This window comes from Pteropus alecto, unplaced genomic scaffold, assembly GCF_000325575.1.
Source record: "Pteropus alecto unplaced genomic scaffold, ASM32557v1 scaffold61, whole genome shotgun sequence".
Lineage (NCBI taxonomy): Eukaryota > Metazoa > Chordata > Mammalia > Chiroptera > Pteropodidae > Pteropus > Pteropus alecto.
This window is the reverse complement of record NW_006434835.1, coordinates 15287518-15304880: the sequence shown is the minus strand read 5'-3', so window position 1 is coordinate 15304880 and position 17363 is coordinate 15287518. Positions and strand designations below refer to the sequence as shown.

The 17363-nt window shown below is 32.9% G+C and overlaps 1 protein-coding gene across 4 annotated transcripts in view; it reads left to right on the top strand.

Moving 5' to 3' along the window:
• ASXL2 (additional sex combs like 2, transcriptional regulator) overlaps positions 1–17363 on the top strand; it is a 106109-nt gene that overhangs the window by 66671 nt on the left and 22075 nt on the right. For 3 of the 4 annotated variants that reach the window (XM_015588184.2, XM_015588183.2, XM_006910290.3), the window contains 4 exons: positions 5851–5966; positions 9263–9395; positions 10181–10324; positions 16676–16839. In XM_015588184.2, coding sequence (XP_015443670.1) covers positions 5851–5966; positions 9263–9395; positions 10181–10324; positions 16676–16839 — 557 coding nt within the window. Of the gene's footprint in view, positions 1–5652; positions 5769–5850; positions 5967–9262; positions 9396–10180; positions 10325–16675; positions 16840–17363 lie in introns of those variants that run through there. The other variant, XM_015588185.2, reaches the window with a different exon arrangement.

Below are 17363 nucleotides of genomic sequence, written 5' to 3'. Positions count from 1 at the left end.
CTTCTTGTGGATGAGCAAAGAAAGTAGTTTTTTGAGGTGGAATCTCCTGGTGAAGATGCTGTAAAGATCGTTGAAATGACAACAAAGGATTTAGGATATTATGTAAAACAGTTGATAAAGCAGAGGGAAGGTTTGAGAGGATTGACTCCAATTTTGAAAGAAGTTCTACTGTGGGTAAAATGCTACCAAACAGCATTGCATTCTACAGAGAAATTGTTCGTGAAAGGAAGAGTCAGTGGATGCGGCACACTTCATTGTTTTATTTTAAGAAATTACCGCAGCCACCCCAGCCTTCATCAACTACCACCCTGATCAGTCAGCAGCCATCAACACTGAGGCAAGACCCTTCACCAGCAAAAAGATTACTACGTGCTGAAAGCTCAGATGATGGTTAGCATTTTTTAGCAATAAAAATTACTACTTGCTGAAGGCACAGTTGATGATTAGCATTTTTTTAGCAATAAAGTATTTTTTAATTAAGATATATACATTAAAAAAATGAATATTGAACACTTAATAGACTACAGTATCGTATAAATGTAACTTCTGTATATACTGAGAAATCAAAAGATTCATGCATCTCAGATGCCTTATTGCAGTGGTTTGGAACTGAATCTGCCCCTAATGTTTGTATATTATGTTAGAGGTGTTTATCTCAACACAAGTAAGCAGGAGAAAGTAGTTAGAACAATAAATGACAAGGGAAAACTACTTGTGTATAGGTGATCTGATTATATATCTGACAAACTCAAAAGAATCAGAGGAGATGAAAATTGATAAAGAAGGGAATTTAATAAAGTAGCAGGATGTAAGTAAAATTAGCATATGGCAACCAGCCACCATAGATATAGATAATACTCTATGTATATATGTAAAAAGAGAACACATTTGCAGTAGCTACATCAACAGCAAAAACTCAGAGCATGACCTTTGTGTAAGATATGTGTAAGATATGTGCAAAGATGTTACAACAACTGAATAGCCAAAAAGATGAAAGTGGATTTCTCACACAGTACTCCAGGATAAAGTCCAAACGAATGAAAGATATAATAAATGTAAAACATGAAACCAAATACTAAAGGAAAACATGTGTGAATTCCTTTTAAAACCTGAGAATAGTGAAGCTTCTTTTGTTTCCGGAAGCATTTTTATCCTTTGATTTAGCAAACCTACTTCTAAGAGTCAACCCACAGATACACTGTCAGCAATACAAAATAGCATAGCATAGCTTAAGACCAGTGCATCTCAAACTTGAGATGCTTCAGAATCACTTGGAGAGCTTATGATGCAGATTTTTGAGCTCCACCTTCAGAGCCTCTGATTCAGTAGATCTGGGCTGGTATCCAGTAATTTGCATTTCCAGCAGATTTTTTTTGGTAGTAATAGTGTTGTTCTTGGTAATACATCTTAAGAACTGCTGATTCAGACGTCGCAGTAAAAAAATCAATACCAGAAAGAACCAAAATACTCATCCAAGCCTGGTTGAAGAAATTATGGTATATCTGCACGATAGAATTCTATGCAGCCGTTAAAAGGAATGTGGAAGATCTCTATATTCTGTTCTAAGATAATTCTCCAGATATAGTAATTATATTAAATAAAAAGTTGGTAGTTTATAGTACATGATTTTTTGCTTAAAAAATGAAAGTATTAAAAAATACACACATATGCACACTGCTTTCACTAAAATAAAAATACAAAAAAAACTCCAATACAAGAGAGTTGATAAAGTAGTGTAGACAAGGGAGGATGCTGGACTTATATGAAAGAAACTTTTTTATAGCTTTATATAATTAAAACAAATTATTAAAAGTCTAGGAATATGAAACAAAGCAAACTCAGTATATGTCAAGTTTGTTGCATAATGATACAGGCAAGTTACTGTGAGATATCTCTTAGGTATGGGAGATGGGACACAAATCTTAAGCTGCATTCAGTATCATATTTTCAGCAATTACTTTAGCATGGGTTTTTGGAAACTAGACCTATAATAGCAAATTAATAATTACAGTAATGTTATTAGGAACCAAGATTATCAGGGAAGAAGAAATGTGACAGAAATATAAAATCAGAAAAGTTAAGTGACGATCATGTAATCCTAATTTGACTTTGGTATCTATGCATGTATTTATTTTTTTCCTCTTAAAAAGAGACTTGTTGCAACCATCGAAAAGTCCTAGAACCTGTGGAACCCCAGTAGCAATGAGAACCATGAGCGTGAAGGGCATGATATTTTAATACTTTTTCCAATTAAAAGATATCAGAGTTCCTTGGGAAAGTAGCTGATCAGTTCTGGGCAAAAAAATTACACAAAATTTGCCCGAGACACTTTCTGTGTCAGTCAGATGTGGAAGCAGTCAGATGCTGCTGGGGCCATGTCCCAAAGATGATTTACAACTCAAAGGAGCTCCCACTATCCCAAAAGGGGACAGTTAGAGTGCCAAATTTATAATGGTTGCTTTCGATTCAAACATTTCAAGTATGTAAACATCTGTAAGTTGATAATACTTTAAAAAAGAAAATCAGTTTTAGGTACTATAGTAGTTTTCTGAGGCTGCTGTAATGAATTACCGCAAACTAGGTGCCTTAAAGCAACAAATTTGTTTTGTCATAGTTCTTTAGGCCAGAAGTCTGAAGTCAAGGTGTCAGCACGGCTGTACTCCCTACCGAGGCTTTAGGGGAGAAATGTGTTCCTTGTATATTGTAGCTTCTAGTGGTTACTAACTTGCCTTGTGGCCACATTACTCTGTTTTCACATCACCTTCTCCTCTGTGTCTACTCTGTGTGTCTCAGGACATTTGTCGTTGGAATTAAGACCCACTAGGATAATCCAGGGTGATCTCCTTTCAAGATCCTTAATTATATCTGCCAAGACCCTTTTTCCAAATAACCTAACATTCATAGGTTCTGGGGCTTAGGACATGAACATAACTTTTTAGTGGCCACCATTCAGTCCACCACAAGTACCCACTCATTCTGAAAATAAATACCAAGTTTAAGTCTTGGCCGTGCTCCTTGCTAAGTGTGTCCTTTGGCAAGCCAATTAAATTTCCTGATACGTAAAATATAGATAATATCACAGTATGCACATGAATGTGTATTTTTTATTTATTTATAAATACGTGTTAAAAATCTTTTCATATTTTTATTTGCATAGAGAAATATCAGTATGGATGGCAGCCCAACTATATTTTATTTAGTTATTTCAGAGAGTAGAATTAGAGGAGTTTGGTGGGGTAGCAAGGAAACGTGTAACCACCTTAGAGGGTAGTTACAAGAGTTCAGTGAAATCCTGTTCAAAAGAACCTAGCTAGCAGAGATTGCTAGGTACATGGAAGATATTTAATTCTTTATTGCTCTAATACAATTATGTGTCTTCGAAGACAGTGTAGCCCTTTAAAGGACTTTCAGAGAGATGTTTCTCAACATATGTTTAAATCTTATTTGCTGTTTGTAGTTCTGAGCCTTTAATATTTTAAAGTTAGAACAAAGTTTAAGTTTCATAGAAGTTATGAGACCAGTACTTAGCATTAAGTCAACTCTGGAGGATGAATGTTCCTCATTGGTGGATCCTGGAATCTGCATGATTTAGTTCAGTTGGCTTTGAGATAGGTGTGTGATTGCATTTGTTAGAAAGGGCTTTTGCCTTAAGGGGAAACATTCCAAACAGTGTGCCCTGGTGATTACAGATAGCTTAATGTCTCTTTTTCAGGCTGCAAAGTAGAATTTTTACATTCTCTAATGAGGTTATTTTGGTGGTTTGGTTTGTTTTCTATTTATTTTCAGACAGTATTTGAGGCAAGTGAGGAAGTGTATATTCTCAGATTTATGCAAACCATTAAAAAGAAAATAAACCTAGTTAATAGTTTTAAACTTTGTTTTCGTTATGTCCCTTTAAAAACATTGGTCAAAGCAAAAAGACAATAACAAGTGTTGACGAGGATGTAGGGTAATTAGAGAAGTCTTATATATTCTTGGTGGAATTAAAAAATGGTGTAGCTATTTTGTAAAACAGTTTGGCAGTCTCTCAAAAAAGTTAAACATAGAGTTACTGTAAGACCCAGCAATTCCACTTTCAGATTTGAATCCAGGAGAATTGAAAACATACTTCCAAGAAAAATTCAATTAATGAATACATGTCATTGTTCATAATGGCAAAAAAAGTGTATGTATTCAATGGAATAATATTCGTTGATAAAAAGGAATGAAGTTTTGATACATGCTCTAACATGGATGAACTTTCAAAACATGCTAAGTGAAAAAAAGCTAGTCACAAAAGAGCACATATTGTATGATTCCATTTATATGAAATGTCCAGAATAGTCAGATCCATGGAGACAAAAGTAGATTAGTGATTGCTGGGGACTAGGGGCATAGATTAGGGGGAAGAAGAGTGACAGCTAACCAGTACAGGGGCTTTTAGTGGGTTATGAAAATTGACTTGTGGTGATGGTTGCACAACTTTGCAAATATATTAAAAGCCATTGAATTTTACACATTAGGTGAATTGTATGGCATATATAAATTATATCTCAGTAAATCTGGTATTTTAAAAAACTGTTCAGCATCTAAGTGTAGAGGATATGGTTTCTTTTTATTGCTCAACCACCTCAAGAATTATTTAACTTTATTTTTGTGTGATATATTACAATGAACTTTTTCTTTTTCACATGTATTGTATATCAGTTCTTTCTCCTGTATAAACCATATCACAAGGGATGGGATCCAAAGCTAAAATCATGTAGCTAAGTCATTTTCTTAATATTTTCTGCTCTTGTTCCCCTCCTCTTGTCCCCTTTAAGTATTATCTCCTGTGTATTCCTTTCTTGGGATATATAAGAGTCAGTTGAAATGCCGTATTCCAAAACTTGTATATTCCAATGAACAATGTTTCTGCATTTTCATGTTAGGTAGCTGCCTACCAAAATACTTTATATGGTATCTTAAAGCTCTTTAACCATACCATGGGATGTCATTTGCTATCCAACCATTTTCAGTCCAACTACTATGAAAGGAGAAGGCATTAGTAAACATGGGGTTTTCAAAGTTATCACTAGCAATAGTGACTATTATTTTTATTAAATAGTCTGAATCAGCAGTTTATGTCATAAATAATACACTGACAAACTTTATAGAACGTAAAGATCAATTACTTTTTATTATAAGTGGTATAGGCTCTTCAAGGGGAAGACCCTCCACGTAAGACTAAGATTTGGCTATGCTCTGGGGTATAAAACAGCTGGTGATGAAGTAGAGAGTGGTTATATTTTATAAACTACATTGCTTCCATTAGAGAAATCCTAAAGTGCCCTCTTAACACTGGTAGGCCTAAAACTATTGATTTTAGAGATGAAGGAGTATAAGTATTAAAGCTATGGTAGAGTGTTTGAGGTGGAATGGTCTTATTGCCTTTATTTTAGATAGGGAAAACTGGGACCCATTCATCAATCCAGTGCCCTTCCACTCTATCATATTGTCATTCAATTTACCTTAAGAACACACATATTGTCCAACAGGCTTGAGACTCTTTTCTAAGTTTTATCTAATTTGATGACTAATGGTTTATAGTCTCCTTCCCGCTTCTTCAGTCAATTCTTTTGAAAAATTTAAGAATGAAAAGTAATGAATACTAACACCCATCCCTTCCCCATCCTATCATCCTTCACTAGAGCTTTCTGAGGAAATAAACTGAAAAGGGAGGCTGTTTGCCGTAGAACTCCAAAAAGAAGATACTTCCCAAAAGTGTTTGGTCACAGTTCTTAATACAGGTAGCAGCATACGATTGGGGAAGGAATGGTGCGTGATGTCAACTCTGATAACACAGTTTTTCATTGTCATTTTTCCCCCTAGTATCGTCTAGACCGTCACAGCCATCCTCTCCCCAGTCAGGCTGCCCGTCACCCACCATTCCTGCAGGTAAAGTCATTTCTCCATCACAGAAGCACAGCAAGAAGGCACTAAAGCAGGTAATCATGCTAGTTTGTGTTTATCAGAAGTCTAATCTCCTACATTAAAAATGCAAGACTCTGGCAACCATTGAAAATTTTTTGAACAGAAGGACATTATATCCTTTTAAAAAGGAGAAATTTTATTCAGTTTCCCAATTTGGATTTAATAATTTATGTACCTCTCAGTTGCTGGTTTTTTTAATCACATTAATTTGTTTCTAATTTGCTAAGAGGTTTTCGTTTGTGTGTTTGTTTTTTAAATTATAAATAGGAATTGAATTTTTCACGTTTGTTTTCTTCAGCATTTATTAAGATGATTTAGGTAGCTTTTCTCTTTAAATCTATAGAATTCCATGCCTAGATTTTCTAATGTTAATCTATATATAGCTCTCTAAAATAAACTATATGTTTGTTACATATTTTTAAACATGTTATGGAATTTTTAAAAAGATTTTAGCTTGGATTTTTCTTTTTCTTTCTTTTTGTACTATGTACAGTTTGGAACCAAGATTGTTCTAGCATCATAAAATAAATCGTGCAGCTCTGTATTTTTCTAGATTTTTGGAAAGTTTTGTAGAATTTATTTTTTCCTTGAAAGTTCTGTAAATCTTACCTTTTAAAATTGTTTTCCTAGCATTTCAGTTTTATTTTATCTACCTTTACTGGTCTCTTGATTTTCTACTTTTTGAGCTATTTTGGATTACTTTTTTTAGAAAAGGTCCATTTCACCTGATTTTTTCCAATATTGGTCTAAAGTTGTGCATAGTATTCTTTTGTCTTTTCTTTTTGTTTCAATTTTGTTTATTTGTAATGTATCTTATTTTTTCCCATTGCTACTTGCCAGTGGTTTGTCTGCTTTTGATTTTTTTTGAAATTCAAATGGTCAGTAAATGTAAACTCACTAGTAATTAAGGAAACAATAATAGACTACTTTTAGTATACAAATCTTATGTCAAGCATTGGCAAGTATATGGGAAAATGGCTACTGGTGGTTTGCTGGTGAAATATAAATTGTTATAGTTACTTTGGAGAGAAATTTTGTAATATCTATTAAAATTTTAAATGCATATACTTTATGGCTAAGCATTTGAACATTTTGAAACTGTTAGAGAAATACATATATATATATAAAAGCCCAGAACAATATTTGCATTAAAGTTTATAATAGCAAGAAGCTTGCAAAAGCCTAATACATATTGATTAATGAATTCCTTAATAAACAATGGCATATCTAAATGCTGGACAGTTATGCAAGATTAAAAGTTTACTTTGTAATGAGGTTGTTCTGTATGTATAGACATGGAAATGTCACACTATAATGCTGAATTGTTAAAATTAAGTTGTGTTATGACATGTAGGTCAGATACCATTCCTAGAATATAAGACTATATTTTTTTAATAGAAATATGAACATGTATATACAAACACAATATAATGTAAGTGTTAAAAAAGCTTAACAAGGAAAAATAAATTGATGATTGATTACTTCTGAGGATTGGGAACCAAGACTGAGGGGGAGGGGGTCAAATTAAAATTTTCAAAATTATGTAGGTATTAAAGTGTTTAAATCCCAAAAGTGCTTTTTAAAAAAGATATCCACCAATTTGATAATATTAATACTGCCTACCTGGGTATCCTGTAACACTTAGAGTTTTGTAAGTTTTTTGGAAGATTTTAGGAAGTATAAGGTGCTTTTTTTCCACAGGGAAAAAGCAAATATTTTCCTAAACCTTGTTAGCCAATTCATGACATATGTATTTATTTTCTTTAGGGAACACCAATATTAGAAATTGTGTAAATTAGATTATTGGTATGTAAAGTAAGGCCTTGCCTTCAGTGTATGGTTTTCATAGTATTAGGTGAGAAAAAAATTACTTAAATATAAGATATCCTTTTCCACAATGAAGATTTGTCGCCGTCATTTGTTTTTTAAATTTTAAAATAGAATTAGGAACATGGTTTATAGACCACTGAGGGAAGGAAAACTGAATATGTACAGTTCTTAAATAGAGAGACTATAAGTTATTCTATTTCCATCATGTGTCTGGATTTATATGATCACAGAAGAAATAGATGAGATCAGATGGTTCTATTGAAATTTTGCATTAACCTAGAATGACATGGATCCTGTGAGTAGCAGGGAGTACTGCCTAGGAAGCCTATGAACGTTTTCTGTTCTGATTGCAAAGAGTGAGAGATAAGCTAGAATCGATGATCAGACAACACTGACATTGTTTCACACACTGTGCTTCTGCCTCACCTATTATAAATGCTGTAGGGAATGTAAGCCAGATACCTGGCTCTCTCAGTTCTTTTCTCCATTGACAGTTCAGATAAAGGAGACAAGCTCTTGCCACTGTGTCTTTATTAGCAGAGCCAGAGATATGTGTGAAAATAAAGCAGGAGAAAACTATATTGTGAAGAGGTCATGGGAAACAAGTAGCCAGTTATTTCACACTTTTCTGCATGATAGTCTTGAAGGTTAAAGCTTAAAATGGCAATTTAGCAAGGTCATAGACTTTAACTTTTTCCTGGAATGGAGCTTTACTTTCTTAGTTTGTCTTTTTTTTAAACCATAAGTTAAAAAATTGCTTTTATATAGCTTCATGATTAAAATCTGGGAAGTTATTTGTCTTTCCGTTCATTCTGAATGGTTTAGTTTGGTGTATTCTATAAACTAAGAACATCATAGAAATAAAAACATTTGGAAATAGCCAGGAGGAAGGAACCCCATTATTCTTAGAACTAGTATTTTCTAATCTTCTCTCTCTTCTATTTGCTGCATTGCTTTAAATTGCTGAGATTTTTGTCATTGGGCCAAATCTTACTGCTCTTACACAAGTTCAAACTCAAATAGTTGTTCATTACCTTTCATTTAAATGAAGCACCTCTGAAACATACATAAGCTAAATATTACATTTCTACATGGAGTTGATGCAAATGGAATTCTTCTTGGTTCAAGTTCTATAATTCTATTTCTAGAAATGATTGGAAACTACAAGTATGGAAAGTCAATGGCTTACTGGTGATTTTTAAGCTCTAAAAAATGTTAGTGACTATTTCCATATTTATATAAAGGAGTAATACTAGCAAAAAATATCCATACTCTTAAGAGGATCATTTAGGCCTTGTGTTTAATCAGTTTAATTTAGTTTTTTGTTTGTTTGTTTTTTGGGTTTTTTTTTTACTTTGATAGATTTCAGAGAAATTGGATGATCAGCATGCTCTTTACCACTTGTAAAGAAATCATTTACTTTTTGTTATTACTAAAAACTGATTTGTTTTGTTTCTTATAGTCAGTTTTCTCTTTATAGGCTCTAAAACAGCAACAGCAGAAGAAGCAGCAGCAGCAGCAACAATGCAGGCCAAGCATGTCCATATCCTCCACCCCACATCTTTCTCTGAAGACTGTCAAAGCAGCCAGTGACTCTGTAACTGCCAAACCTGGTAGGTAGACTATGTGTCTTTTCAATGGAAGTTTCTTTTTCTGATATTTTTGTGTTGACTTTTCAATTTTTATACTTTGTCATTTATTTTTAAATTATTATATTCATTTAAATAATCCTCATGCCTCCAAATCATTAGTAGAAATCCTTCCAGGGTAAATGGATAATGTATACAAGATAATCATGCAGTTATTAAAAAATACATGAGTGGGATTTGTATGTTACAATGAGATCAGTAACTAACTTCCAATATGTCTTATCTAATATTTGGAAGCCTCTAATTAGTAACCTTAAAAAACTGATGTTTTCTGATACAAAAGATGCTCAAACTGAACTCTTCACCACTTCTCTCCTTTGAAAGGTTTTCCTAGGAGTACATGCTACCTTTCAGTTTCCATTGGACATATCTGCAGACCTTTGGATTTTTTGTTGCAGTTGCTTGTTTTGTTTTTAATCTAAACTGATCTAGGTACAGACTTTGTGTTTTATTACACAGCTCAGTTTGACACCAGCTGATTATATGGGCCTGCCAGATTTAAACTGTCTTGCAGAACTTTGCATTTTTATTAGGAAGGATGTTTACCGCTAGAAGCAAATAATGTGCCGGCAGGAAGGAAGGGATTTTATTTTATTTTTTGAGTCTTAGTTCTCAGACTCAAAGCACATTTGCAAGGTCACATTGCCTCATACATAACTCCTCTTAACATTGAATGATTTAATTGTTTGATTCATTGATTTCTCTCTATAACCTCAATGTCACCAGTCTTTTATATATTTTTTCCCTAGCTATATGGGAAGGAAAACAATCTGATGGACAGTCAAGCAGCCCTCAGAACTCAAACTCTAGCTTTTCTTCTTCAGTTAAAGTGGAAAATCCTTTGCTAGGCTTGGGGAAGAAGTCATTCCAAAGATCTGACAGACTCCACACAAGTAAGTTAGTTAATTTACAAACATGTCAGTTCTCATGCCTTAATTTATCAACTGTGTCTGAAATTCATCAGCTGCTTCGCTTAACTGTTACTTCCTATGAGGTCTTGACTGTCTTCATGTTCTTCTTATCTTTCTCTTATCATACTTTATTTCAGATTAAGATCTGTTATCAACTATTTTGTGGTTTATTTCTTTTTCCGACAATAGGTTGCTTTGTCCAGCATTATTTATATTTTATTTCTAACCAGTACAGAAAAGTAGAAGGGCTTATAATTAAACATGTCAAACTGAACCTTTTTTCCTGCTTCCTCTGAACCTCACTAAAATGAGAATACGGAAACACAAAAGATTAAATCCAGAAGGGTGAAAAAAAGACGACAGATGGGCAGTCAGTGTCAACCATTTTGAAAGATGAAAACCGGATGGAGTTTTTCACAGAGCTAAGGAACAGATGCCAGTAATAAGCAAGCCAGCTAAGGCTGCAGAATACCAGAAAAGTTCCAGCATTGGAGTTATCATGTATCATAGCAGAGAAGGGTGAGACATAGGGTTGAAAGGAAGGACCTTCTTTGAAAGTTAATAAGAAGCAATTTGATATCTCACCCTAGTAGGAGACAGGGGTTTATTTTGAAGTGAAACCATCCAGATTTCAAATTCAGAGATAATACACATAGATGAAGGCAGACAGTGAGGCAATGTGCTGAAATTAGAGAAATCAAGTAAAATACAAATACTGAATAATGATCCTCTTGCTTGGTTTCCAGTATTAATGAGGCATATTTCTACCACCACTACTTCTTTCTTCCTCCCCATCTATGCTCCAGCAGGAGACTGGTAGATTGGTACCTAAAAAATTTGAATAAACTCAGAAAAAAAGTCTGCAGGCAAAGTTATAGATTCCCAACTAAACAGAGATCATCTTGATCACACTTCTGTGGAGCTCATTAGCCTATGAGACCCATCCATGCATTCAGAATTTGCAGTCAGCCTAGTAAGTGCCTGTCTTTTACTTATGATTACCAAGGATCATTTTAGAAGAAAACTTCCATCTTAAGAGACAAAATCTGAAATATAGACTCCAAGGAAACAGAGACAATTCGGAAAGGAGAAAATTTAAAACAAATAACTTTTTAAACTATAATATCCACAAAAAGAAATGAAAGATGATATTGCACCAATGAAAGAACAGAATACGTGTTAAAAAATCAGAAGATAGGGTATTAAATAACATGATAGTAGAAATAAAATGTTCTAATAGAGATACATAAAGTTAAAGGTGATGAAATTTCCCAGAACATAGATCAAAGGAGAGTTTTAAAAGGAGAGAAGAGAGAAGGTAAGAAAATTGGAACACCAATCTAGGCTGTCTAATATCTTTAATAGTAGGACTAGCAGATATTGAAAGGGAGGTATAAAAGATAAGAGAAGTAATGTAAGAACATTTCTTAGAATTGAAAGCCATAGATTACAGGCTGAAAGTACATAATTGGTGTCAAAACATGAATGAAAAGAAATCTATTCCCAGGCACATTCTTTTGGAATTTCAAAACACCCAGGATAATGAGAAGATTCCAAAAAAATCTCCAGAGAGAAAAAAATACTTTACATACAAAGATTCAAGAATTAGGATGGCAGACATCTCAGAAATATAGAAGCTCAAAGAATGTGCAGCATTGCTGGCAAAATTCTAGGGGAAAATTATTCTATATTCATTTATTGTTCCAGACCCTTCCAAACTATTAAGTTTGAGAATAGAATTCATAGTATTTTCTGTCAACTTCTTTCTGGTTTGATTCTAGGTGGCATTATAAACTAGGATACTTTTTCTTAAGAGACACTATCTGTCATACTGAGTATACCCTTTGAACATCAGTTCAACTGCCAAAGATTAAAAATATGCATTTATTAAACAGATATTTACAAAAGATACACTAATATGCCAAACCCAGGTTTAGGGCCTGAGAGACATGGCGATGAACAGAAAAAGTTTTTCCTTTTGGAACCTATATTTAACTTCGATTCAGTTAAAGTCCCAATTTCAGTATCTTCATTCAATTAATGTAGAAATGTGGATGTACAAAATTGAGAAATTATGTACTGAGAATTAAAAACTTCCATACAAAACTAGGAAAAATTAACCATTAAAAAAAGAAGGCATGGTTTATTTAAGTTTGACCTAACGGTCAAAAAATAAATGAAAGTTCTTCTTTCATGCAAATATGCATTAAAAGAAACGCTATGGAAATTTTACAGCATTTTACCACAATGAGTACTTTCCAGACATGGAAGAATCTGTACATTTTATGTAAAATGTAAGTGATAAAACTGAATTAGTAATTTACATGAAATTATTTTAGTTAACATTGGTATAGTTTGTTTTAAAGTCAGTGAGATCAGTAGTTGTGTTATATATTTTTACATCCTATATTCAGTCAGAAGAATAAACATAGCTCACATTTCAAGTATAATATAATAGAATAAGGCAACCTAAACTGAAAAAAAAAAGGTCAACTTTAAGACTTAAACTTTAAATTCTAAAAATCGAGCCACAGACAAGTATTTTCAGAGCACTGTTTACCAGAATAATTTACAACTACGTCTCAGTTTCTCTTAAGTTAAAATTTAACTAAAGTTTGAATCAAATGTGAAGGTACACCATGAATGCAGAAAATAGTAAAAACTATTCAAGGAATGCTGACACTCCCATACTGTCAGTTAGATGACAGAGGGAAACTAGGATGTTGCTTTCAGGTCTATAGAGGCATTGCAAATCGGTATACAACTAAAAAACTGGTAACCACCTATATGATCATCAGTAGGGATCCAGTTAAACCAGTCCTGGTACATAAGTTGTAATATGGTGCAACTTTTTTAAGAGAAAGAGGTGAATTTGTAGGCGGTAGTTTAGAAAGATGATCAAGATATGCATTGAAAGAAAAAATATGATTAGTGTGTATATTGTGATTTCATTTCTTCAAATTAAAAATGTCATTTGTGATAGGAAGCCAGGATTTGAATGTAGAAAGCTTTGCTTCTCATTTATACATTTTTTTACTATTCCAATAGGAACAACCTTTACCTTTATCTTTCAGGTATTGCTTTTATTATTATTTGGTTAGAAAAGTTTTTATATTTTTTTATTGCGATTTCCCTTTTGTCCCAGAAGTTATTTTGCACTTTTAAATATTTGTTTTACCAAATATATAGGGATTTTTGTATTTTTGTTTTTATCAATTTTTAACTTAAATTTCTTGTGATCAGAGATTATGCACTGTATGATACCTGTGCCTATATAGTATAGTGATAAATAACAGATCCTGAAGCCACAAATTCCTTTACTGCAACTTAATAGTATAATGTTGGGCAAGTTACTATATCTGGGCCTCATTTTCCTCATTCTTGAAATGGTTTCCTGCTTCATCGGGTTGTGTGAAAAAATAAATGAGTTAATACATGTCAGTGTTTAGTGCCTGGCACTTAGGAAGCCCTGTATAAGTGTTTTACTGCTGCTGTGATTGGTCATTGTTGTTATTACCACTAATATTAAATTTACTAAGACCTTTTTTGAATGAATTTTATAAGTGTATTCTAGTCGTAAAACACAGAATTCTTGTTTATTGGATCATGCTCGTCAATCTGAAAAATAGTTCAGCTTTTTTTTAATTTCCTTCTTCTTTGGGATGCTTTTGGTATAGTTATTTCTTAATAATTGAGAGAGTTTTGTTGAGATCTCCTATCCTAATGGTGGCTTTGTCCATTTGAATAATTTTTTATTTCACATATTTTAAAGCTATCTTATATTAGATAATTTCGTGTTTAAAATCTTCCTGGTGGATTTAACCTCTAGCATTATTTATTTACCTTATCAATCACTGATTAAGTTTTTTACTAAAAATGTCTTTTGTTCGATATCAATAAAGACACACCAGCTTTCCAATGGTTAGTTTTTGCCTAGTATACCTTTACTTTGTTTATCTCTGTGTCCTCGTGCTTTAGGTATGTCTCTTTACAGAGCATATTGCTAGCTGTATTTTTAAAATTTTAATTCAATAGGACTATCTCTTTCATTTGGTGAGTTTTATCTATATGTATTATAATTGTTAATCTATTTGAAATAATTTCTACAGTCTTGGGGTTTTTTTTTTGCTGACCTTTGTCCTGCTTTTTTTATTTCCTTTTTTTTTTTTAATTAAAAAAATTCTAACAATTTAGCACTGATCTTTCCTGTCTGGATTTAAATAAAATTATCTGACATTTCAGGGGTTTTTTTGTTTGCTTTTTTTTCCCCACAAATCAGACAGAATATTATTGTTTTATACTACAATGTTGGTGTAGATTTATCTACTTTTCTCCATTGTATTCCAGCCCATCTTTCTGTAATGATTTTCTTTCCCATGGTATCATTTTTTAAGAACTTTATTTAGAACAGGTCTCTTGGTAGTAAATGCTCTCAATTTTTGCTTCTCTCTAATCCCTTTGTTTCATGTTTATTTGTAAGGTGAGTTTGGTGTACATACCATTAGAGGTTGATGGTTATTTTTTCTCAACATTTTATAGTTATTAAACACTTTGTTCTGGATTTCTTTGTTGTTAAGAACTTCGCTGTTATTCTGTTGTTTCTTTTTATGAAATCTTTCACTTCCTTATGGATGCTTTCAAGCTATTCTCTTGGTCTTTCATGAGTGGTTTACTAAGCTAGGTCTAAGCATGGATTTCTTTTTACCCTGTGTTGAATGTGTTAGGCTTTTACATCTTTAGTTTTGTAGTTTTCATCAGTTCTGGTAAATGCACTACTGTCAGTTTTTTAAATATTGCTTTTTTTCCATTCTCTTTTTTTCCCCTGGGTCTTCAATAAAGCATATATTAGACCTCATTCTATCAGTTATGTTTCTCCTAAAGCTTTCAAAATATTTAATCTTATACGTCTTTCTTGTATTCTGGGTAAACTGTTTGGCTGTATATTTTAGGTTAAAATTCCCTGTTTAACAGTGTTTAAACTGCTCTTTAATGCATTCATACTATCTGATTTCAACAATTTTTATTCTATATTTGTAGAAGTCTCATTTTTTTCAAGCCTTTGTATTTTCTAATTATCTCATCTTTACAATTATATTCTTTAATCATTTTATACGTAGCTATTCTGTATTCTATATATGTGTCAGTTTCAGTGAGAGCAGTGGTTCTAGGTCTTAATCTTTTCTTTCTGGTTTCTGTTGACTCGTCATGGTGACCTACCTTCTGGTTTGTCAGGGTAATCTTTGTGAGGTAGTGCTGAATTTCAATTTATAGGAATCCTGTGCGCTTTATTTAAGGGAAATCTTTTTCTCTTTAGAGAGATTACTTTTGTTTGTACTTAGAGCAGGAGCCAGAGGTTACCCACATTCAGGATTTTGTAGCTTTGTGCGAGTATTTATAAATGTAGAATTTCTAGGTCCTAGATTCCTATGCACATTAAAATTTTGCTGTATATTGTTAAATTTTCTCGTAATAAGATTATACTAATTTCGGCCCCACCAGTGTATTTGAAAGTGGTTTTGCTTTTTCCCTGCATAGTCCTATCACTATAATGCAGTATTTGCTATTTCGATAGACCAAAAATGTTCATCGGTTTAACAGATATTTCTTTAAATATTAACACCTCAGCATCTGTTTATGGTTAGTCAACTATGAATTGCCTGTTTCCTTTGTTCATTTTTTTCTTGGTGATATGTCTTTTTCATACTGATTTATAAGTTCACTTTCAGTATGAATAGTTATCTTCTGTTGTGGCTTGCAAATATTCTAAGTTAATCTTGTGTATGTGTGGAGACATATATGTATATATATATTACATTTTAAACGGTTGTGTACACAAATCTGTCAGTCTTTTAAAAGACTGTAACCTCATCGTTAACAGATTTCTTAGGCAATGCAAATTCAAATTGATGAAAAAAATTCTCAAGAGAAAAAGGGCCTCAGTATGATTTCTATATAGATTTGAATTTTTCTTTTCTCTTTTTTGTCAAATTTTGTGTATGTCTCATTTATCGTAAACTTCCTCATTTCTGTTCGGGAAATAATCAAGTCTCAAACATAAAATGCACTTTTAGTCTGTCAAAAGGTTCACTTTTACAAACCTTATTCTGTTTTTGTAGAGAAGATGTTATATTTGTTTATCCTTCATGAATGAGCAAAACTTGCTTTGTTCGTCATAGAATAAATTTCTAAGAACCTTAAGTGTTACCTTCTTCACAGTGTGATATTTAAAGTACTTAAAACTGTGGGGTTTTTTGTACTGCAGAGCAAGCTGTAGTTTAGATTGAAACAGGAATGTGAAAGAGGCCTAAATGATTCTTTTTCATATTTTTGTAGGACAAATGAAAAGGACTAAATGTGCTGAAATTGATGTTGAGACACCAGACTCCATTCTGGTCAATACAAATCTTCGAGCACTGATCAACAAACACACTTTTTCAGTCCTTCCTGGAGATTGCCAACAGCGACTGCTTTTACTGCTTCCAGAGGTGGATCGACAGGTGTGTGATTTCAAGCATAAGCAGTTTTATAATCCTCCTGAAGGTTTCTCCCCTTTAGAACTTCTTATGACTTTTTAAATAGCTTTTTATGTGTACCTGTAAAGAAGTGGTATCAAAGGTGCTAAACAAGAAATAAGAATATTTTTATGGAAGTGCTCTTAATAAGTTGGCCCTGTAAGGCTTATAAAGAAAAAAAAAACTCTTGTCAGGATATCAAGATTATGGAATAAAATTTGTCTAGCTATCAGATGTAGGGATCCATAGAATGCAGTTCAGGAGGAAGAGCTATCTTGTTTAAGACATTAAACAGGGGTTTTTGAATGGATTTTTTGAAGTGTTTTAGAATGTTAATTATTCTCATTCTTTTGTTAAATTTTTCTAAAACCAATATTTTTTTCTTGCATAATAAATAATTTAAAAGCCCAATATAAGATACTCTTTTTTGTTTTTTAAAGTACCTAGAAGAAATATTAAAGGTTTGTGAAATACCTAGGCAGAGGTCAGAGAGATTTAGCTTGGTCAGG